This window comes from Simochromis diagramma, unplaced genomic scaffold, assembly GCF_900408965.1.
Source record: "Simochromis diagramma unplaced genomic scaffold, fSimDia1.1 OVJJ01000284.1, whole genome shotgun sequence".
Classification (NCBI taxonomy): domain Eukaryota; kingdom Metazoa; phylum Chordata; class Actinopteri; order Cichliformes; family Cichlidae; genus Simochromis; species Simochromis diagramma.
Window position 1 is genome coordinate 2,902,364 of NW_024386871.1, and position 22,609 is coordinate 2,924,972.

The 22,609-nt window shown below is 38.9% G+C and overlaps 3 protein-coding genes across 10 annotated transcripts in view; 2 read left to right on the forward strand and 1 right to left on the reverse strand.

The window, feature by feature from the left end:
• The first annotated feature begins 461 nt into the window (after positions 1–461).
• On the forward strand, positions 462–2,030 carry LOC120733442 (kallikrein-15-like). The gene is made up of 5 exons (XM_040031649.1): positions 462–597; positions 702–864; positions 1,069–1,370; positions 1,449–1,588; positions 1,697–2,030. The coding sequence occupies exons 1-5, from the start codon at positions 561–563 to the stop codon at positions 1,844–1,846; spliced, it is 792 nt and encodes a 263-aa protein (XP_039887583.1). The 5' UTR covers positions 462–560; the 3' UTR covers positions 1,847–2,030.
• A 3,121-nt stretch (positions 2,031–5,151) lies between these two features.
• On the reverse strand, positions 5,152–16,507 carry naa35 (N-alpha-acetyltransferase 35, NatC auxiliary subunit). Its single transcript, XM_040031659.1, has 23 exons — positions 16,383–16,507; positions 13,937–14,065; positions 13,806–13,839; positions 13,384–13,498; positions 13,163–13,237; positions 12,652–12,819; positions 12,244–12,310; positions 11,777–11,820; positions 11,615–11,665; positions 11,174–11,257; positions 10,666–10,780; positions 10,101–10,279; positions 9,214–9,273; positions 8,921–9,027; positions 8,296–8,362; positions 7,771–7,869; positions 7,483–7,661; positions 7,237–7,373; positions 7,016–7,083; positions 6,792–6,932; positions 6,575–6,697; positions 5,850–5,930; positions 5,152–5,632 (listed from the first exon to the last, which is right to left on the reverse strand). The coding sequence occupies exons 2-23, from the start codon at positions 14,055–14,057 to the stop codon at positions 5,573–5,575; spliced, it is 2,175 nt and encodes a 724-aa protein (XP_039887593.1). The 5' UTR covers positions 14,058–14,065; positions 16,383–16,507; the 3' UTR covers positions 5,152–5,572.
• A 9-nt stretch (positions 16,508–16,516) lies between these two features.
• Positions 16,517–22,609, forward strand: part of agtpbp1 (ATP/GTP binding carboxypeptidase 1) — a 32,410-nt gene continuing 26,317 nt past the window's right edge. For 4 of the 8 annotated variants that reach the window (XM_040031654.1, XM_040031656.1, XM_040031650.1 and 1 more), the window contains exons 1-3: positions 16,517–16,787; positions 18,123–18,181; positions 19,361–19,491. In XM_040031654.1, the coding sequence (XP_039887588.1) occupies positions 18,150–18,181; positions 19,361–19,491 (163 nt within the window). In that variant the 5' untranslated portion in view covers positions 16,517–16,787; positions 18,123–18,149. Of the gene's footprint in view, positions 16,788–18,122; positions 18,182–19,360; positions 19,492–21,313; positions 22,443–22,609 lie in introns of those variants that run through there. The other 4 variants (XM_040031652.1, XM_040031657.1, XM_040031653.1 and 1 more) reach the window with 3 other exon arrangements.

A 22,609-nucleotide genomic window follows, 5' to 3' on the forward strand; every position in this document is an offset into this window, starting at 1 on the left:
GTGTTTTATTTTTATATAAGTGGATAGTGTTTAATTGACCCAGATCTCTAGCAGGATTTTCCAGGGAGACAGTGGGAAAATAAGTTTCTCCACCCAATGTGATATAAAGAACTAACTTTTAATTTAAGCCCAAATCAAATCATCATTCATCATATATTGCAGTAAATATACTCTAAGTTACATGGAAAAAGCACAAGGCTGCTAAACTATTTTATTTTGAAGTGTAGAGTTTAAGGTGATATAAATTTAAAAAGGCCTGTCTTAAAAGTTTGAAAAATTCTTTAAAAAATGAAACGAATCCCACAAGTTTAGTTTGAGGTAAAAAGGGGCTCCAAACTGGTTCTTCTAGTTCAGGAGGTCACAGGTGCAGCTGGTATGCAAAAACCTGTTCAGTATTTTAAATACACTCCTTCCCATTTCTCCAATCCTCTGCATGTCCCACCCTAACAGTACATGTAACTGCCATATTAGGCATCTCACACCACTTGGTTCATGCTATAAAAAAGACGCAGGATCAGACTTTTGGTCACCTGAAGTGATCCACATCCAGAGGGACCAGGATGATGCTTTCCTTTGTCTTTGTTTTTGTGCTCGCTGGTGAGTTGTTTTCCTTCATATTCTTGTCTACGTTCACGTTTTTAAAAGGAAGAAATTATTTAGCACGAGTGCACTTTTCACCCTTCTCTCCCTCCTCATGTCAGGTTGTGCATCAGGAGACATTGAGAAGAGGATTGTTGGGGGAGTATCCTGTAAGGAGGACAGGCAGTATCATGTCCAGATAGACTCTGTTCAGGGGGGCATGACCTGCGGAGGCGCTCTGATTAACACCCGCTGGGTCATCACGGCTTCTCATTGTGCCGAACGGTAAGAAACTGCAGCTTTTGTTGAGTCACTTCACCAATGAGAGGGAATGGTGTTTAAAGCTAGTGTGTCATCAGGAGCACAAAGTGAAGGTGAAGTGAAAATCAAAGATAAAACAGAGTGACTCAATTTTTAAGCTGTTCAGTAATATTGTTGTTATTATATTATGTACTGAAATAAACAAATCAATTTCTTTTTTTTTTGCAGGATGGTCAAAGTGAAGATTGGCTTAAACAACAAAGTATCATTATTGAAAAAAATGAAAGGTTTTTTTAAGAAGCTTTTTAAAGGATCCCCCCAAAATCTTGAGCAGAACATTGATCCTAAACAACAGTTTACCTTCAAAGACGGTGATCAACCCCATGATATTATGCTGATAAAACTGAATGAGGATGTGAATCCTAAACTTCCCACTATCAGGCTTCCTCCTGCTGAAGGGTGTCAAAAACCAAATATGAATGATCCTGTTCAGGTTGGAGGATGGGGTTTCAAGACAGCTGATGTGAAAAGTAAGGAAACCCTCAGACACTAGATCCAGTTTTTGGAAATAGAAATAAGTTTAATAATGCTTTATCTTATTTCCGCAGAGGCCAGCAACCCCAAGAATTTAAAGTGCGCTATGACTGAGATAGCTCAGTGTGGAGAGAATGATAAACCTGATAGTAAATACTTTAGTGATGAGTCTACCACCATGTGTGCTCATAAACCTGGCGTGGAGTCCTGTTTTGTAAGCAAACTGTTTGATATATTAACCCCGAGTTGGTTTTAATATTAAACTTTAAACACTGACATTTAAAACGATCTAACCTCTGAACTCTGTCTGAATGTCTTCCAGGGTGATGCTGGTACAGCTGTGGAGTACAACAGCATTTTACATGGAATAATTGTCAGTAACCCTGTTGATAAGTGTGCAAATCCTGTTGTAATGTTGAATATTTGTCACTACAGACAGTGGATTGCTGACACCATGCTGAACAATCCATGAGTAAACCACAGAGGAAATACGTTTCCCTTAAAAATGTCATTTCTCATTTTTCCTAATTTATTCTGAGAGTTTAAAATAAACTGGAAAAGATCAGAGACCTGAGAAGCTGAAGCCAAGTATGGTTGCAATATAAACAGCTTGGCACTGTTTTCATCTATGAATAAAAATGATGTGGTTACCTGAAGTTCATGTCTTATCTGATGTCTGTTTGAGGCATTTGAATATCAGATGTTTGTTTTCCATAAAAATGTGATCACTTTCAAATTTCATGCACCCTTTTACTTCATATGAGACGTTCTGTAATGTCAGGCTGACCCACGGTTGATTGAGTGCCGGCAGAATAAATCATCTCCTTCATTTATGTTAAATGAGCACAACTCCAGATTATAGTATGTGCCAGAATACCCCCAACATACAAGATGATTGAGACTATGCTGTAGAATTTGGGTTTAACTGTAGTTTCTATTAAAAATACACTTTCTCATTTTAGAATATAAAGTACCTGAAGTGTAACACAATAAAAATATTTCTGCACAAAACCGAACATTACAATAAAGCCTGATTCTCCGTTTGAATAAGATTTATCAATTTAAATTCAATCAATTTATTTATAAGCACATTTAAAAACACAGGTTGACCAAAGTGCTGTACACAGTAAAAAAATGTAAAAAAGTAGAACAAACACAGACAGAGAATAAAACACGAACTCAGTCGCAATTAAAAGCTAAAAAGTAAAAATGTGTTTTCAGATGTGTTTTAAAAATGTCGAGGGTCGGAGAGATCCTAATATGAAGGGGCAGACTGTTCCAAAGTTTGGCCCAACAATCACAAAGGCCCGGTCTCCTCTGTTTTTTAGCCTAGAAGCAACATCAGCTGACCTGAGGGTTTTATTTGGAGTATTTTTAGTTAAAAGGTCAGAGAGGTATGACGGAGCTAATCCATTCAGAGACTTAAACACAAGCAATAACATCTTAAAATCAATTCTACAACGTTCTGGAAGCCAGTGCCACTTAGTGGCCATCTGTCTTTGAGACATGTTTTATTTTTTCAAGGACTGGATATGCAGTCAGCTCACTCTGGATACTGATTACAAAGCTTGAGAGGAAATCATCTGTCAACAAGCTTCCTCAATTTACTGAGGATGAAACCTGAGACGGTACAATGATCATTTTTTATTTATTTTCCAAAAAATAATTAAATTACAGACAGACTGAAAGTCCATGCTGCTTAAAAATTTACAGTTCAAGGTGAACCCCACAAAGGTTCGTCTCACATCTGCTAAAAAAACATCACGATGATCCCTGAGACTTCTGGGAAACTATTCTGCGGACTGAAGAAGAAAGCTTAACTTTTTGGAAGGTTTGAGCCCTGTTAGTTAGTGTAAAACTGGCACTGCATAAAAATGAGATCATATTAACAGTCAAACGCGGTGGTGGTAGTGTGATAGTCTGGGTCTGCTTTGCTGCTTCAGGATGACCTGCTGTGATTGATGGCACCATGAATGTTGATCTCTACCAGAAAATCCTGAAGGAGAATGTCCGGCCATCAGTTTGTCCCTTGAAGCTCAAGCACTCTTAGGTTACGCAGCAAGTCCACCTCTGAATGGCTTAAAAAATAAATAAAATGAAGGTTTCAGAGTGGCCTAATCAAAGTCCGGAGTTAAATCAGATTTAGATGCTTTGGCATGATTTTAAAAGGGCCGCTCATGGTTGAAAACCCTCCAGTGTGGCTGAGGCAATTTTCCAAAGAAGAGCGGGCCACAATTCCTCCCTCTCGCCCAGAGACGAGAAAGACTCATAGTCAGTTAAACCAAATGCTTGATTGCTTTACTCAGGCAATCTTTGTCTTGTCCTGAAATTTCTTTGATGATCTAAAACATATGAGTATGACAAATATGCAAAAAAATAAAAAATAAAAATCAATCAATCGTGAAGCAGGTAAATACTTTGTTGCAGCACTGTATTAATATATTTTTGTCTTCTTGTGATGTGTGATGATGGCTGTGGTGTTCTCGTGTTAAATAAAAGGGGTAGGCCTTGATGGTTCCTGGCCTGTAAAATAGGAGTACCATTACTTTTCAAACAGAGGGATAGATCTTCAAAATATTTAAGCTTGAGAAAATTAAATTTTCTCTATATTTAGTGGCATTCAAACTATCACTTTATTACCACAGGTCTTCACTCTGCACGCATGACTCTTTGGGCTTAAATTGTAAGAAATATACGTTTAAAATGACGGAAAGCTCTGGTATCTCATTGCCCAGATTTTTCTGAAAATAGAAAAATGAAGAAAAAAAAATTAACTGACAGAATGTCTTTTGTTTTCTGTGAAAACACTGTAAAGCAAATTTAAAGGGGAGATTTGGTGGAATGTTCATTGCAGGGTGTTTAGCCAATGTAAAAATGTAGTTTGATCTCTTGGTTTGTGAGTCTTTTCCCACAGCATGTCTTCTATCCTGTCTTCCTTCTCTCACCCCAACCGGTTGCAGCAGATGGCCCCGCCCCTCCCTGAGCCTGGTTCTGCTGGAGGTTTCTTCCTGTTAAAAGGGAGTTTTTCCTTCCCACTGTTGCCAAAGTGCTTGCTCATAGGGAGTCATATGATTGTTGGGTTTTTTCTCTGTATATATTATTGTATGGTCTACCTTACAATATAGAGCGCCTTGAGGCGACTGTTGTTGTGATTTGGCGCTGGATAAATAAAATTGAACTGAATTGAGCTTCAGTTGTTTTGTGTGTGTATTGTATGAGTGTAGATGAGTGTTCATAGATAAACATTCATATTTTGGGATTATATGTTGAACTCTGAACACTGATTTACAAGTTATGGAATCTGAAATAAGGGAGTAGGAACAAGTCAGTGTAAACTTCATCCTACTCCTTTTCGAGCATAAACATTGTGTAGAGAGATACTGTGACAACTTGATGTCTATACTTTTGTCTGTTCTTTTTTCTCTTCTTTTAATTATCTTGACATCCTCAAAATAAAACTATTCTATTCGAAAAAAAAAACCCCAAAACATAAATTAAATAGTAGAGAGTAAAAAAACCCAGCAACTTTCTGTCATTAAATTGTTTATTAAATTGATATTTACGTTGGTGCAGTATGCATGGCTGTGGGGAAGATCCTTCCCAAAACTGCAAAACTTATGAAAATACAGCTAAAACACCCCAATTATTTTTTTCTTCCAGATTGTCAGATCTTGGGCCTTATGCTTCACACCTCTGTTTTACAGAGACTGCACATTGTATTGTCAAGTTTTCAATCTGACTTAGTCCAGTAATCACATAAAGTCAGGGACAATAAGCTTTAACAGGACATCATTTATAGATTCAACGCTGTTCCTCAGATAAACATGCAGACACATACAAAAAAGTTTCATATGATTTAATGATATGAACCTATTATCATTACAGCACTCTTTATAAGCATTTGCAAGACTTGTTCTTCAGGCAGCATCCATCTGCCAGGTCTTTGCACAAAAGCACATCGGCTCTTCTGTAACACACACACAGAAATACAAATGTGCATACTGTCACTCATTGAGGTCCAGTGGTGAGTTCTCTGGTTTCATCTCTCAGAAAGGTGAGAAAAGAGTCAGGTGCAGACACTCCTGTGCATGGCGTTACAGTTAAATGTGTCACACAAACTGTTGGACGAGGTCTGGGTCAGGGCCGCTGCACACCCGTTCAGGTGAGGAACGCTGTCACCCTGTGGCTCGGGGCGGGATCAAATAATCTTCACTATGGGGAAGTACTTATGAGCTGAGAAGTCAAACTCTGGGAGCACCTGAGGATAAAGAAATGTATAGCTGCATTAAGAGAAGCACAATGCAACCAATATGTACACAGTTAGTACTTTTTTAAATATCAACTACTCCTATTTAAATTATCAAATGCATTTGTTTGATTCTTTTGGTTTGTAGCTTAAAAGATCTACGTTGTATTAACTGTAAATGCAGACACAAACACAAACAATAATACAAGTAATGTGAGTAATGTGTTACCTTGGTTTCCTTCTTATGACCTCCAGCCAGTAGTTTCATAACTACAATATTAGGTTTGGCCACCTTCAGTATACGGTTCACCTGTTATCAAAGAGTGATGAGTGGTTATAGAACAAGAAAAGAAAAAGTGCAGATAAGATATCATTGTATAAAATTGAAAACCACCCCAAGATAATTACATACACCATTGCTTTTATGCATCGCAGCCACATTATAGAGCAGTGTGTTCAATCCAAGGGACAGTCACTGGAGCTAATGATGCTAACGTGTCGCTGTTCGGACACAGGCAGCTGGAGCAGATCAGTATCTTTGAGGCCTCACCGTCACTACTTTGAATCTATAAACTGGCCTTCTGCACTGTGTGTGTGCTGCTGGTGCCTTTTGGAGCATCTGTGATGAATTATGTGACTAAAATTATGGCTTACTGGGTGATAAAATCCATCTAGGAAGTTTGTGTTTCAGTTTTGTTGATTGACAGGGCAGTATTTTATCAATTTACTCATTTGTTCATATAGGCATCTATCTAGCTAGTAATAGCTAAACGTAGGGCTTCATGCATGCATCCAAATAAGGTTTGGCTCGAATGCAAGATTAGTGCTACACATCTGGGCTCAGCACTCTCTTGTAAAAGAGAGTCTTAATCTCAAGAGTTTTACTTCCTAACTAAACAAATGCTAATGAACGTAAACCGCTGTATTTATTTCACAGTATTTTGACTTTCTGACCTCCGGATCGGGACTGGGCACATTTTCAAGGATGAGCTTCGCCTGCTGAAAGTGTTTGCTAGCTGCCAGATAGAGGTCTGCAGAGCCTGGTGGAGGATTGTATTTCTTCAGATCAGACATCTCCTGAAATAGGCAAGAAGAGGAGAAACATTTTAAAAAGAAAGTGGAATATTTTAAAAAAGAAAAGATGAATTAGGCCCATAAAAAGACACAGTACCTTGAACTGGATGTAGTGCACAGGTGGAGGGGTGACCACACTGTTGAAGGGGGCGAAGCGATGCTCATAGCGAACCTGCTCGCTGTCCAGTTCAAACTGAGGCTTACGCACCTTCCCATCCATATCCAGAGCTACCATCGTCTGAAGAGAAAGGCCGGGAAGGGGCATGTTACACTTTGTTGTGCCAAAAGTGGCCTAATAAAGGCCATTATTTTTATGCCTACCTTGTACATGCCAGCACACATGTTCTGGTATGCTTGACTCATGGTAATCTCCTTGCTGAGAGGGCGAACTGAAGAAAATCAGAAACAATAACTTCAGTGCTCTTTGGAGAAATATCGACAGGATGATGCCACTTCTACAATGAAGTGGTCATTTCTGATCAGACTTCAGTTTGTATGTTGTGGTTATCCGCTTCACATAAAAGCAACACAACAAAATGTACCTTTCTTCTTCTTCTTGGTCTTTTTGCTGCTGCGCCCTTTCAGCTGCTCCTCTAGAATCCGCTCTTCTGCCATCTGAGAGGAGTCAGCTCTGCTTAGAGTGGACATCAGCCACGCATAAAGGAACTCTGACAGGTACCTACAACCAAAACAAACACATGCTCATTTACAGCAAACCTGCACCCAGGTTATGTGGGAGAGAGAGAGTTCAGCTTCTGCCAGTAATTCACAGAGGCATGCAATCTTACCAGTAAATGTAATAGTATTCATGCATGCTGTAAAGCTCCAGCTCAAAGCCACTCAGCAGGTACTGAATCATGATCCTCAGGTTATGATAGAGGATCCAGGTCCCAAGACAGGCTAGATGCTGTCGTTGAGGCTCCAGTTTCATCAGTAAGCTATGCAGAGCTGCATCCACCTTCTCAGCCTGTAGAGCACAAACAAAGAGTTCTGAGGTTGCTTGATAAATTTAGAGAAACTGCCTGTAGCGCGAACTGCAAAGACAGCTAATTTGGATGAACGTAGCTGCAGCTCACTTCATCTTGCAGTGTGGCAAACTCTTCAAGAATGTGTCCCAGCTTGTCTCTCTGTCGAGCACGGTTGTGTCCGTGGATCTGGATGAGGCTGCAGAAAGGCTATGGGGAAAACACTCAGTTCAGTTCATATTACGCCAGTTCAGTCAAAAACAGTCGCCTCAAAGCCCTTCATATTGTAAAGACTCGATAATATTAGAAAGAAACCCTAACAATCAGACGACTCGTTATGAGCAACCACTTGGCAACAGTGGGAAGGAAAAACTTCCTTTTAACAGGAAGAAACCTCCAGCAGAACCATGCTCAGGGAGAGGGCAGCCATCTCCTGCAGCAGGTTGGGGGTGAGTGGCAAGAGAAAATGAATACATGCAACAATCATAAACATAATCCATTATAGGGATGAACGTTTGTGATGTTTATATTTTATTACACATAAGTCTATGTCTACTTTCATACGATTTACCTCTAAGTCAGCTATAATAAAAGATGACTTAGATATAGAGACTTTGAGCCACAGCAATAACATACCCTGGAGCAGTGTGTAACAAAAGAGTCAATGTAGTCCTTCGCTTGGTGATTGTTGAAGAGACAACACCTGGAGAGACAGAGGCACATCAACACATGTGACAAGGTCAATCTGAGCCAAACAAAGGGACATTTGTTCTGTAGCTTAGCTCCTGAATTGTCTATTTGAGGTTTACAACCAGAACTCACACACTGCAGTGCGTTCAGAGTAAGTGTATCCAGTAGCTTAACTGCAGGCCAAGGGGTTTTAAAATTATCACTGTTGATATCTAATCACTTGTTATCATTTATTATACAATATCAGTGTGTTCAATGTTTCCACTGATGATCAGATGTTAAATACGTGGTTACGATATTTGACTAGTTTATAACGGATATTGTTATTAAGTGTTTTAAATCCGATCATATCTCATTTCTCACTGTGTTTCATTTCAGTCTACAGTAATGTCATTATTGTGTCATATATATCCTGATATTTTTCTGTTGCACCAACTATCCTCTGACAGTAGAAAGGTTAAAGTAATCAATACAGGTAAAAGCATGTTGTAAACCTCAAATCACAGCTAAGCTAGTGACAAAACAACAGACCGACTAATCTCATTTAGTATTTAAAATAAACACAACTTACTTGTATGAGAGGACTGGTGGGCTGACAAAGTACCTCAGAGCATCTTTAATCATGTCTTGCATCAGGTGGGTGCCAAACACTTTTTTATTATCTATCAGGAATGTAGTCTGGATTGATGGGAAAAAAATGAAATGTAGTTTCATTTACTTTTTTATTAAATACTCCATAGTATCTATGGAGTATTTATATCTATGCATGTATTTTTCATATTTGCAGAGGTCGTATCTACACGGATCACCAAAATAAAACCACAGGTACATTTGAAAGATTTAGGAAAGCAAGTACTCATCTACCTGAAGAAGAGATCTGGAGAGCACACAGGGAGACTGCTCACTGAATTCACAGAAGAAGTCCTGGTAAAAACATCAGCAACAACAAAACACAATCTTTAAGTTATCATAGGAGAAACTTTATAATTAGAGTACGAAACGTGCGAAGGCTGTTTGTTATTATTATTTTGTCCAATGAATTGCCTTTTTGAAAGTCTTAACATAGTCATAAATTCATGAAATTTGGCGCACGGTGAAAAATAAGATATTTTATTGGTTTGGAACAGCTGTAGACATGAAACTTGGTACACACGTGTAACATACAAAGACGGACAAAAATGTCCAGGGGCCCATCACCCCAAACCCAACAGGAAGGGGTGATGTCGTGGCGACACGCCACATTTCGATCATTCGCCACGAAACTGCTGTAACTCAAAAACGGATTGAACAAACTCTACCAGACTTGACAGGCATGATGATAGTTTGGCTCTGAACAGATTGATATACCATTTGTCAGCGATAGTTTGAGCGCTGCCTAGTTGGAACAGAAAATGCGCAGTAGCTTATAATCATTATCAAATCTAGATTAAATTTTAATAGGTGGTTCCAGTGTGACATACTGTTAACTGGGATACTTCGTCGCCACCTAGTGGGCACAGGAGGTGTTGGGCATGGCTCGATGGTGCCAGAGTGCGCGGGCTCTCTCAGTGCTGCTTGCAGCTTTAATTTCAATTCATATTTCCAACTGGACACACAAATCCCCTTTGGGGTTGTCTCAGGGTGGGCACCTGGTGCATAACTGAAACAGTCTAGTTTTTAGAAGAAACTTTCTAATGTCCTGAAAAGCTTGTTTATAATAAAACTTAATAAAAAACGAATGCATCAAGACAAACCTCAGGAAATGTATTTACCAGTATGCCATGTAGGTTGGTAGTGTTGATCACGTCACAAACAGTCTTAATGCGCTCTATAAGCTTGCTGAAATACGCCACCATGTCCTCCCTCTTAATGATTTTGGCGTAGCGAGGAAAGGTGGGTGGCAGCAATCTCTGGTTGACTAAAGGCTCAAATCCCATCATGATGGGGTGGTCTGCAGCAATCACAGGGAACAAAACTAATCACAACATAAATTAGAGACATGAACGCAGGTCACATTTGAAAAAAAAATGTAACTGAATCATCTTTAAGGACTTGCCAAACCAAAGTAAATGAAAAGAAGTTGATTTTTTCAGTTCTGTGTGAGGAAAACTGTTAGTGTAGACAAGTTACATCCAGTGTGGACTTTAGGTTGCCATTACGATGACTTAACTGGACAACTGGAGCCTCAGAATGATTATTTTATGCTCAAATTCTTTAATTACCCATTTTTAAACATATCTTTTGCAGCTGTAGCTGAGCTGTTGGCTTGCAAATTGCAAAAAAAGGCTTAACTTGTACTCCTCCACTTAACAGATTAAACGTGAATGTGCGTGCTACCTCCTTTAGTGGTGTCATTTTGTGACTGGATGCCATGCTGGATGCTGGAATGAATGGGGGATAACAGGTCAGCTGCCTGTGCCACGAGCTTCTGGGCCTCGCTCACTGAGCTGGTCTGATAAAGACACAAAACAAAACACTTACTAACAAGCCCCCTTATCAACAAAAGTATATATAGTTTGTAAATATCACAGTTATATATATAAACATCAGGGTTTTTCTAACACATCAAAATTTCATCCTCAGAAGAAAATCATCAGGATTGTTAAAAAACAAACTTCCTCCATTATTCTTTGTTTTGTTTTTAAGATATTTTGCTTCATTTACTCATATTTTTGTTCAGAAATAAAGGAAAAATGTTAGATAAGGTAACTCATTACTTCAGCTACATGTGGACTACTTGTCTTTACATGTGTAGTCACAAGAAAAACTCTGTTTACATGTAACGCATGCAGTAAACAGAATCAGTCTCTATCTGCTGCTGGGCTTTTGTCCATATGTGCATTACCTCTTTCTTGGTAAAGGCGATCAGTGCAGTCAGTAGAAGGCGTGTGAACTTTATTCTATTGAATAGTGCCAGACACTGTTGATGCTGAAAAAAACAAAGCATGGGAGAACATTGCAGAGCTATTAATACACCTGTTTTTTTTTAAAGACTGCTCAGAAAAGTCCATTTTTGGTTCTCCTTGTTTTTTTCCCTTCCTTTCTTTATATAACTATATAACTGAAAGAGCTGGAAATTCCAGAGCTGAGTCTTTAAGAGGTCATGTGAGTCCCACACTCTTTATTGACAGAGAGATATAGCCAGTAGTGAGATATGACTCAAAAGGTATAAATTACAAAGAAACAGCTAAACAGAGATAATTTGTTCCTGGAGTTAAAGAAAATGCCTCTAGAAAAAAAAACTGTTGCAAAAACTCAACACAAATGCGTGAATGATCTCACTTACCTCCAGCTCAACCTCCGGGTTTCGCTGCTCACCTTGTCGACTGCGCGTACTCTGACGGAGCACAAAATAACCCAGAAACATCGCATGTCAGAAAAGCTTTTGCATTATCAGTGCTTCATTGAAATGGCAATGGCCTTTACTTAAAGCAACAAGAATAATTACCTTAACTTTCCTCTGTAATTCATCTTCTACATCTTTCAGCATACCTGAAGGGATTAATACGTCATGAGAGATGAATGATTACAGTGTCTGCCTGTAATTGCTTTAGCTGTCTACACTGTAGTTGATGCTGCAGACTAAAGCCCAATCCCAATGTGTACACACTGCTTCATAAACTTGGATGTGTGTTTATGCTAAAACCACGAGGGGCCTACTGTCAAAGTATCAAGTGTTCTTTGGCAGAGATTTTTAAATCTTGTCGCACGTCTACATTTCTGCAGATGCTGCCTGAGGGCATTACCCACAAAAAGTCCCAAACACACAATCCTAGGCCTCAAACTGACTTACTCAACGTGTGTGCTCCTGTGCACTCGAATGGTATCATTTAGGTTGTTAAGAGTTTCATTTTTATGCTTTAGGTTGGAGATTGATATTGAGCCTTACTCAGTTATGACTGGAAGTCTTCATACCTGTCACCCGCAGATCTGTGACATTATTAGCCATCTTAAAGCCATAGGTCATGGCCTGGAAATCCTCCTGCATAAAGAAATATAAGATAAAAATCACCATTCAGACATATGACAGTTTTATAAATGGGCTACTACGAGAACAACTTTTCAAACAAATAGATTTAAACAACACACATTTGCAATCAAACTAAAGCTCTTTGGGTCCTGAAATGCTACACTGAGCTCCATCTTTCAGATATCTCAATTTTTACACACAACTTACTCACAGCTTTTTCTTTCCCACCTGGGTTTTTTTTTGTGTTGGTCCATGATTTTAACCTGCTATCTGTTCTGACTTTATGTCCACATTGAAACGTGCAGTACCACAGTAACCAAACATTTACTGACTGACAGCAGAAAACTGCTCACCTCTTCAAACACAGCAGCCTTGTTGACCTTTTCCCGGGAAATGTCACACACCTTCAGCAAGCCCAGGGCAAAAGCTTTGAGGGCTGGCTCCTCAATCAGGTCAGGGTTGTGAACATAGAGGCAGGTAAACACAGTCTGGGCCAGTGAGTGGCCCTCCAGCCATGTTATCTATATATACACACATATTAGAAAACACAAACATGCATACATAAATATATCTTGATCAGTGAGTCTGCAGTTTGAGTCATCGCTGGCTCGACCTGTATCAGTAATCTCGCCAAAGCTTATTGTGTTTCTCAAATTTTACAATCTACTAAAGACAAAAATGGCATAAAAACGTTAAAACAGCTACAAATACAGAATATAGATTAAGCTAATACTACTGCAGCAAACATTTTCCAATCCAGTCACATTTCAGAAAATCTGCAGTACAAAGGAATTACAGGGAGCAGCACATTACTTGAACATAACTTTCAAAATTTTGCCTTATAATAAGCAAAAGCTAATTCACCAAACAGCAGAAACAGGTGTCGATGATCCCGATGAGTTCAGGAAGACTGAGGTCTTTGACCTTGATGGCACCCTCCTGGAACAAAGAAAGAGCAAAATAAGGTGGTTAAATGTGTTTTATATACACAAACAAATGAAACTAAGCTCTGAAAAATTACATCTAGGATTACATTACATCTCTGTCTGTATACTGTTTTCATTCCATGAAAAAGAGATCAGTACCTTAATAGCTTGCTCAAAATTGAGCACTTTCCTGTTGACCTGGTTTCCGATCATTCCCGCGTCCATCTTAGGATCCATCATCTCTATAGCTGACATGGCTTCAAACAAGCCAAACCTGCAGCAGAAGTAAAACATTTTTGACCTCTGTAACATTTTTTCTGTGTTCACTACATAAAAACATAAAAACACTGACAATATTTATGGACCGATCCAAAAATGAATGCAAATATCAACCCAATTAAATTCAAAGTCACTTGTGGCAAAAACATTAGAAGCTTTCATTATAATTACTCCGCGCAGTCAATGTTTTGAACTATGACTTTGGGACATGAAAACTTTTTTAATTGAGGATCTGTGAAGCAGTAAGATGAAAAGGTCATTTCTAATTTGAGGGACTCAAAAAAGCACTTTGGTGTACTCACAGCTTGTCATGAAGCAACTCTCCAAGGTTCAAATCTGCATGAATAAAGGATGACAACAAGGAAGGAGAAACACGTCAGTCCCTTTTTTTTAACTGCACACACACACACACACACACACACACAGTCCTTACCTTTGCAGGCGCTTTTGAATTCATGTGTAATATCAACCCAGTTGGCGTTGTTCTTCATCTTTTCTGGGATACCCAGCCCCCAGCCAGTGTCATCATCATCAACTGCTGATTTCATCACCATGGTGACAGCTTAAGACACATAGATAAACATTACATTAAATTAACCATTACATGCCAATGTAAAGCATTTTGCTAAGTCATCCATCCAACTGCCTAGCCAACTTAAAAGTTCAGGGAGGCAGTGAGGGGGCCAGCAGCCTCTGTGTTTCTGTGTTAGCATCACAGCGCTAACACAGAGATGCAAACAACCATGAACTCTACTTGCACAACTACACTTAATGCCAATTTAGAATCGGCAATTAACATACAGTTTGTGGGAGGACACCAGAGCACCCACAGGAACCCCACAAAGACACATGGAGGATATGAAAAAAACAAACAAACACACACACATAAAGCTCCAAATCTGCAATGTCTCCACACTTTCCTTTACTGAAAAGAAAGATTTATTTTCCTATATAAAAACATTTTTTCTCATTTTTGTATTTATTTATTGTTTTAATAACAGATATAGCCATGCTTGTACCTGATGAATTCTAGCTCAAAGTTAGTACTAGGTCCTTGTTATAATTAGCTCAGCTAATGGCATAAGAGTTACACTTGATTAAGAGGTTTCTTATCTTATTAGGTTTTCCTTGCTGAAGTGAAATCATATTTTCCTCAGGCCATAGGCTAACAAAATTCTAATTCTTGAGACAATGTAACTTCAATATCCCTAGGATTAGTGGGGTTAGGTTAGCTGGTGTTTGGTGTTTAGTGTGATTGTGAGTGTGAATGGCTGTCCATCTCTCTGTGATAACCCTGCAACAGACTGGTGAGCTGTCCAGGGTGTACTCTGCCTCTTACCCTATGGTAGCTGGGATGGGTTCCAGCCCCCCACAACCATGATAAGGAGGGGAAGCAAATGGATGGATGGATCGTCAGGACGTATTTCCACTAACTACATGAGCAAACTCATCCACGTAAAGGATTCAGGTTCATGAGACACAGCCTGAGGCATGTCATTAATATAGATGGAAAAAAGTAATGAACCTAAAATAGATCCTGTTATACCATAAATAACATTTCCAAGGGGTGACCTTTAAGAATCATTATTTAATTCTACATAATATTTTCTTTCCAATAAAAGTCTTGAACCACCTCAGATATTTACATAGATTTCCTGTGTGGATTAGAGAAAATCCGAAGTAAATTAAAAATTGTTTTAAAGTCATTAAATATGTACACTGTACAATCATTCCACAGTGGAAAAAGAAGAGTTCAAAGAAGTCATCAAAAGCCCAAAATTACCATGACATTCATGCCCATAACGAATGTATGTAAACTTCTGACCAAAACTATATTGGCTCTATATTGCTTGTAGAGTAGAATAATCTACAGTTTCAAAAGACTTCTGAAGGTAGTGTATATTATACTGTATATTGAATATAATTTTATTACTGAGCTATGAAAGGTTAGTATGAGTAAAGTACCTTGGCCTAATAGTAAAAAACATAAACATTTAAAACGTCATCATGCAGTGTAACAGTTGTAACACAGCTCAAAGTTAACGTACAGTAAGAAAGTGAATGTGATCCAACGTAATAATATAATTCATTGATCAGTCATAAAGCTTGTTTTTTGCTTCTCAGCATTAAAACCGCAATGCATTATTATTTTTCAACTGGAAATGTGTCAATTTATGTATGTTCTTAAAAGCTTTCACGCATTTTTGTTTACATTAGATCTTGACTCACTGAAGTTTGACGAGGCTGATCTAAGCTAACAACAGAGGATTAACATGCGAGCTAACTTGAGAAGCTTGTTATGGCCTAAAATGGTGTAAACTGCACTCCAGAGTGCCCTGGAAAGTCTCAGCCGTCAACACTAATGAACTGATGTGGGTCAGGGAGAGTTGAAACCATTTTTAAATGATTGGTTCATTCACCTGTAACATATATAACGTTTAGAGGACATATAAGAGGCAACACTGGTAATCACTTGTATAGATGCCTGAATAAAAAGCCTATCAGAAATCGATATTACCCGATTAAATGATCAATGAGATAAGTAGTAACTGTTTGTCTCCTAACATATACCTTTTTGAAACTAATAACATGGATGTCAAAAGGTCACCTAAGTTTACACAGTCCTCAAAAGCGTACTAAAACTCTTAGGCAAGATACATAATTTTAAAAGACACGAGATGGTGTGAGTTAGCTATCACCAATCGTCACATTAGCTAGCTTTACCGTGTGCAAACAAGCTAATGTTGCCGACACTGGGTGTTCTCTGTGAACAAAAGCTGCTTATGGATGTTTTAACAGGTTAATCCATTCCACTCAGGCATATAAAACACGAAGACTGTTACTTAGAAATTATACTTTCGCTGTAAATCAGCACGTACCTTACTATATTGTATTAACCATGTAGCTAATCAAAGATCCCCCCGAAGACTGTAAAAATTGGCGCACGTGAATGACGTCATCAGCAGCAGCGATTGGAAATGTAGTCCTGTGAACGCCAAGCCTAACGGAACGCTTATGGCTTAAAACCAGACCAGTGATGATATAAAACGATTTTTGAGTTTTAAGGATTCAGTGAGCTAATTTACGATGTTCATATCGTAGCATTAAATGCCGCTTACATCACGCGCAAAGACGTAACCACTCTCGCGGTGCTCACTAGTTGTGTCTGTTCTCATCTCATCATCATCAGGGCGTTTCAACGCTCAGGAGCACAGTAGCTGTCGCCTCTTATCTCGCAACTAGTCCTCCACCCTAAACGGGACAACAGCTCCTTTTTCATACAGGTTTGTACAGCTTCTCTTTTGTGTTGCTATTCTAAAGAACCACTGCTTCAGCTAACATCTACTGTGTGCTGTTTTTGTTAGCATATTCTTCAGTTAGCTAGCCTGCTGGCGCAGACAGCCAGTCGTTAATGAGTGACTAGCCCAGCAGGTGCAGCTGCCACCAGCTTCAGCTAGGTTGTCTGACTTAGCATCTTGTAAACATGTACCGTACAGAGGCTTGCCTATCTGTTTGCCTTTTCACCAATAACCCGCTAACATGACAACCCCCCATGAGCTGGTGCAATGAGAGCAATGACCCTGGTTTCTTAAAGGATTTTGGATCGGGGATTGTGAAGTAGCTCTATAGGGTTATTTCGACTTGTTTACAGCAGTCTTGTGTAAGCTGACCTCTATAACATGTCAGATTTCATAACTGCTTGAGCAAATTTTAAACGTGTATATGGTCTGACCTCCAGTTTCATCTTTGCTCTTCTTTAGCCGGTTTGTAACAAAGGCGTGACCATAGATTGTGCTGTCACTCTTAGATAAGGCTCTATCCTTTTGGTAAAACGGGTGATGGGCATGTAAGCTTTGCAAAAGTCTCGTTAAGGAGTAAAGGTGTTTTTTACTTATTTACCTTCAATTCTAAAGTAATGAAGTGTTTTAGTGTGGACATTTCTAGCACATTATAACGTTATTACAAAACTCCCTTGTGTTTAAAAACAATGGAGTAAATGGCATTAGGCACCAGTGATGACCACGCTCTAACACATGTTTGTGACCCATCTTATCTCAGCCCATAAATGCTTCTGTTTTGAAAGTGCAGCACACTAACTCGTCCAGTCTTCTTGGATTCACCTGCTCATCCGTTTCGGTTAATGATACCGCACTAAGTTGACTTGTTTAACGTGCTTTCAAATCCTTGTGCTCACATTACCTTGACTGCGACTGTTTTGTGTGGATATCTGAGATGAGTTGAACAGCTCCTTTTGTTTTGTGTGAAATCAGTTGAGAGGTAATGTGTCCCCCAGGTGGTCCCAGCATGCACTGCTGGGCAGATACACAGAGGACAGGTTTTTAGTCTGCTGCGGAGCAGCTGCATATTTGCAGACTAATGGCTTCTCTGCTCAGTGTGTCCCCTAAGTTGACAGCTTCTTGTCTGTGGGGTGACTTCACGAGGCATGCGTACACTGTAGCCAGGGACACTTAACTTTTCTGTGAAATGGTTTGGCATAGTAGCAAGCCTGGCTGCAACAGAGGGAGTCCAGTGGGGTAAAGGTTGACATGCTTGTTTCTAGAATGGTGTTGAAAACCTCTTCCTCTTCATATCTAATCTACATGTTCTTTCACTTGCAGATGACTTGAAATGTTGATGTAGTAAAAATGAACAAGCCCAAAATGGCCACAGAGAAGGGGTGAGTTGATTTGCATTCAGAAAGCAAATAAAAATGTCATTACAGATGTGAACACAAACAGGCATGGGGTTTGTGATGTTTGTGCATGTATTTCTGATTGAAAGCTGCTCTGTCACTGCCATCTGTTCACACTCACACTCTCGTGCCCTCTCTCTCTGTCTCAGTGAGACTTTAGTGTTATGATGCACTTCCACTTTTGTTCTGTTTTACCTTGTTAAGACTCTTCGCAGAAGGGTTTGACCCTGCTTTTCTTCTTGTGCAACAGAGCAGTGACTGGTAGATAATTAGCGGACCTTGCTTGAAACAGCCATTCGATATGTCAAGACTGAAAATAACAGCTGTCCTTAATGCTGAGGCAATATACTTTGAAAAACCTTCGGTGTATTTTGGCTTTCCAAAATCTTTTTTTGTGTGTGTGTCTGTGTTCGTCATAGTGATTAATGTAGTATGTTAATTTAGGCTTTCTATTTTTTGTTCTGTGTTTTCCTTTTTCTGTTTATACACTATTCTTCCCTCACTCCTGACATTTTTTGCTATTCTGTATTTAGCATACACTTTCTGTCTCTCTCCTTTCTTCTCTCTCTGTCTTTATAAGGACATATAAGACATTTTTGCTCCCCTGGGTAGAATCAGGGTCTTGATTCTCTGTCCAGTATTTGCCGTTGCTGTACCAACAACGGACCTCTAACCTCGAGTTTCCAGCTGAGTGCTACTGCGCTAAGATTATAAGAGGAGGACGGATCAGTGCTCCAGAAATGAAGTGAAACACAAAGAGACAGCTTTGTTGAAAAGCTTTAATAAATGAATTTTAGAGTCATATAGTCATAGATTGCCAGTTTGTAATCACCGGCACTGCTAAAAGTAACATGGAAAAGGCTGTTTTTATTGGATGCTTTCTAAAAGTGGCCAAAGACACACTTGACTCAGTGTGAGTATATGAGGTCACTGCACATATTAGATCATGCTTTACATTTGTTTTCCGGTGCCAACTGCACCTTGTGATTAATAACATTAGCCTTTTCCCATAATTGAGGGCACAGTTGATCATCCTGTGTGTGTGTTTTTTGTTGTTTTTTTGTTGTTGTTGTTGTTGTATGTTTAAAAAAAATCAACATACGACTGAATTATCCTGTTGGATGCATTGTTCTAAAAGTAAAAACTGATTTTATTTGTTACAAGGGTTCCCAGTAACTCCAGGATAGTGATGCTCCTGGGCCAACTGGAAAGGATGAATGGTGAGGCCATGGTCAGGGATGTCGAAACAGCAAGACAGGTCACTACAAAGATCCTTCATCTCATACAGACACAGGGTAAGAATGTGTGTAAACATGCACAGTGATACATGTAATCTCCTGAACTCCGGTATAGTTTTGTTATCTTGAGCCAAGTGCGATCTCAGTGAGCAGTCCTGGCCTTGAATTGCATTGCTGGCAGTGGAAACAGCTGCAAAATATTCAGGCACTGTAACAAGTTATAAAACAGCATTTCCTTGCAATTTGCGAAGTGATTCGTTTGGATTGTGTAAGCAAGTATTCGACGTTATTGATCAGAGGTTTTTGATCACCTCCATATTTTTGCTACAAATGTTCCCTTGGACTCGCGATAAGATGCTTAGAATTAGGAGGTCAAAGGTTCCTGTGAAATCACTTTTTTTAAAACTCCCAGTAATTATCTGGAAGATCTTCAGTATATCTGTTGGACATGTATGAACATGTACAGACAAGTACATGTCTGTAAACTGCATCTTTAGTTGTTGGAATAGTGACGCAACCACAAAGTAGTATATTTAGTTCCAGGATGCAAGTCTTGCTAATGGGCAGTTGTTTGTGCAACTGTTTTAAAGCTCGTGTTTAAAATGAATGAGGATACAACCCTAACCTTTATTTTAATGGTCATGTATGTATAGACGCACCAGTCATAACTGATACAATCATTTCTTTCAATTCTAGAAAAAGTTTGGCCTCAAATATGAAGTTTAAACAGCATTTAAGATGTATTTAAATGTATTTATAATGTGCATGCACCCACATTTATAAGATTAACAGCTTAATTGAAGGTGCTAACACAATAAGTGTCTCTGGCTGATCCCACAAAATGAGCCCAATGCCAGAGCACAATATGACTACAGTTAGCTGAGAAATCTTTATTACAATAACCATGGATGGGAATGATAATGAGTAGATATGCCTAATGTGTCAGAGGGCACAGTTTTAGAGTGTGTTCAAACACATCTGGTCTTTGTACAGATGGAGGGTTTGCAGCAAAATGATTAAGTTATCAGCAGAAGCTGTTGGAACTGTTTGGATTTAATCTTAAGACTTAATTGGTTTCTGTTGGTTCTTGCTGTAAATCAATCAGTTTCTGAACATTTAATTTCTATTAAATGTACATCATTTTTAAGTTTGTACCATTCGAAGTCTTTTCAGTGGAACTATAATGACCAAGTGGAAGAGTTGGTTGTTATTGTTTTAAGACTTAAAGGCAAAGATCTGTGTGAAAGCTTTAAAGAACTCTTATTTGTATTTCAGTCAAATGCAGCAGAATCAGAGTTATTGTCCATTTATTAAGTACATTTCTTCCTCTCAAACCCATCTGTACATTTCACAAATGCCTTGATGCCTAGCTTCAGGTTGTGGGGAAAATTCCCAAATTCGTAGAAAACTTAAAGTGTGGTTGTTGTGTAAATTGAGATGCAGTAGTTTGTTGACAGTCAAGATGTGACCCCCATTCTCTGATTACTCCTTGAAAGGAAAACGGAGACGAAGATCTCATAACGGAAGAAGGTGGCACACCAGGTGTCGGACACACTGATACATGAGTGCGTCTCTGTTAGCAAGGAGCTAATTAAAAAAACAAAAAGCAAACAGCATTGTTCTGCTGCTGTAACAATTAAAAATTAAAGGACTTGCTTAATTAACAAACTCACAGAGGCTTTTGATCCTGTGTTTACAACATTTAGTATTTGAAAATCGTACCTCTAACCTTTACAAAGGTAAAGTTATAAACCTTTAAAAAAAACCCACAATCTTCAAATAAATGCTATCTTGCAAAAAAATCAACTTTTGCAAGATTTGTTTGTTTTTACTTATAATAACATAATAATAATAATAATAATAACAATATTAGTAGTAGTATAATTATATAATACTACTACTACTACTAATAATAATTATAATAAACTAATGTTGTCCTGTAGCACAGTTTTAAGTTACTGGTTTTCAGTGCTTGTCAGTCCCCTCCTCCTTTGAGAAATTCTGCTGAATCATGACATGATGTGATTTCCAACTACTTCTTCTCTCTTACTTTTCTTAAATTTCACCTTTTGTCTTTCCGTAACTTGTTGCTTCCTCCTTCAAAGCAAAGTCCTCGCTAATCTATCATGAATGATGGGCACAGTGGAAAGGCTTGTCTGTGACTCTATCAGTCATGCAATATCAGCTGTTCCTCTGTCACCTGTTGCTTGGCTGTCCGTGACACCATGCCTGCAGTCTCAACTTGAAATGTGTATGAGTGTGACGTCGGTTTGAGGGAAGCGCCGAGGTCTGTAACCCTGCATGCAGTAACTATACACCCCAGGATGGACTTTGCTGTACTCTTGTCTCAAGTTCAGGGTCTCAGGAGCTTAAGAGGCAGTCAAGAAATACCATGAGAAAGAACAAGGGAATGTCAGGTGCTGTAAGGGCAGACAAAATGTCATCTCTTGAAATAATTTTAAAAGGGAAAAGGAAGATAATTACTCCACATACTGTACCTTTGGACATTTGGTTTACTGCAAAATGAATGAAATTTTGAATTTTCTCCATATTGCATGGATCCTGTGGGAATTGTAGTGTCTGTTTTCATTTGGTGGTAATGTATCATCCACCCCCTCTGCATAAACAGAGTTGTCTTATGCTGATGTCTATAGGAGCTGTCTGTGGATTAGTTTCAGGTATCAAGGCAGAAGAGGGGCTGATTACCAGCTTCAGAGAGCTCTGACTCAGAGGGCAGAGTTAGAGGTACGGTTGAAAAGTAGGAGGCTTGGACTGACTAATTGAGGAGTTAGTGAAAAGCCTTGATTTTCAATCTTTGACAACACATGATTTGAGGTGTCAAAGAGTTAAGCTTTTTGAATCAGTTTTAGTACTCCTGTGGAAGCCTCAATGGGATCTTTTGGAAAATAGACACTGTTTCATGTAAAGCTTCTTAACTTTTTATCCTCAAATGGAGTACCGCTACACCAGGAGACACCATCAATCTGTGGTTTCCTTGGACACACCAGGTACAGTTCAGAACACCTTGAGTAAAATTTAAAGTATATATATATATATATATATATATATATACACACACACACACACACACACATACGTATGTATATTACTTTGAGTGGGTAGAGTGAGAGTTGCGGTATATTGCATTTCAGTTCATGTGTGATAATTTTTCACT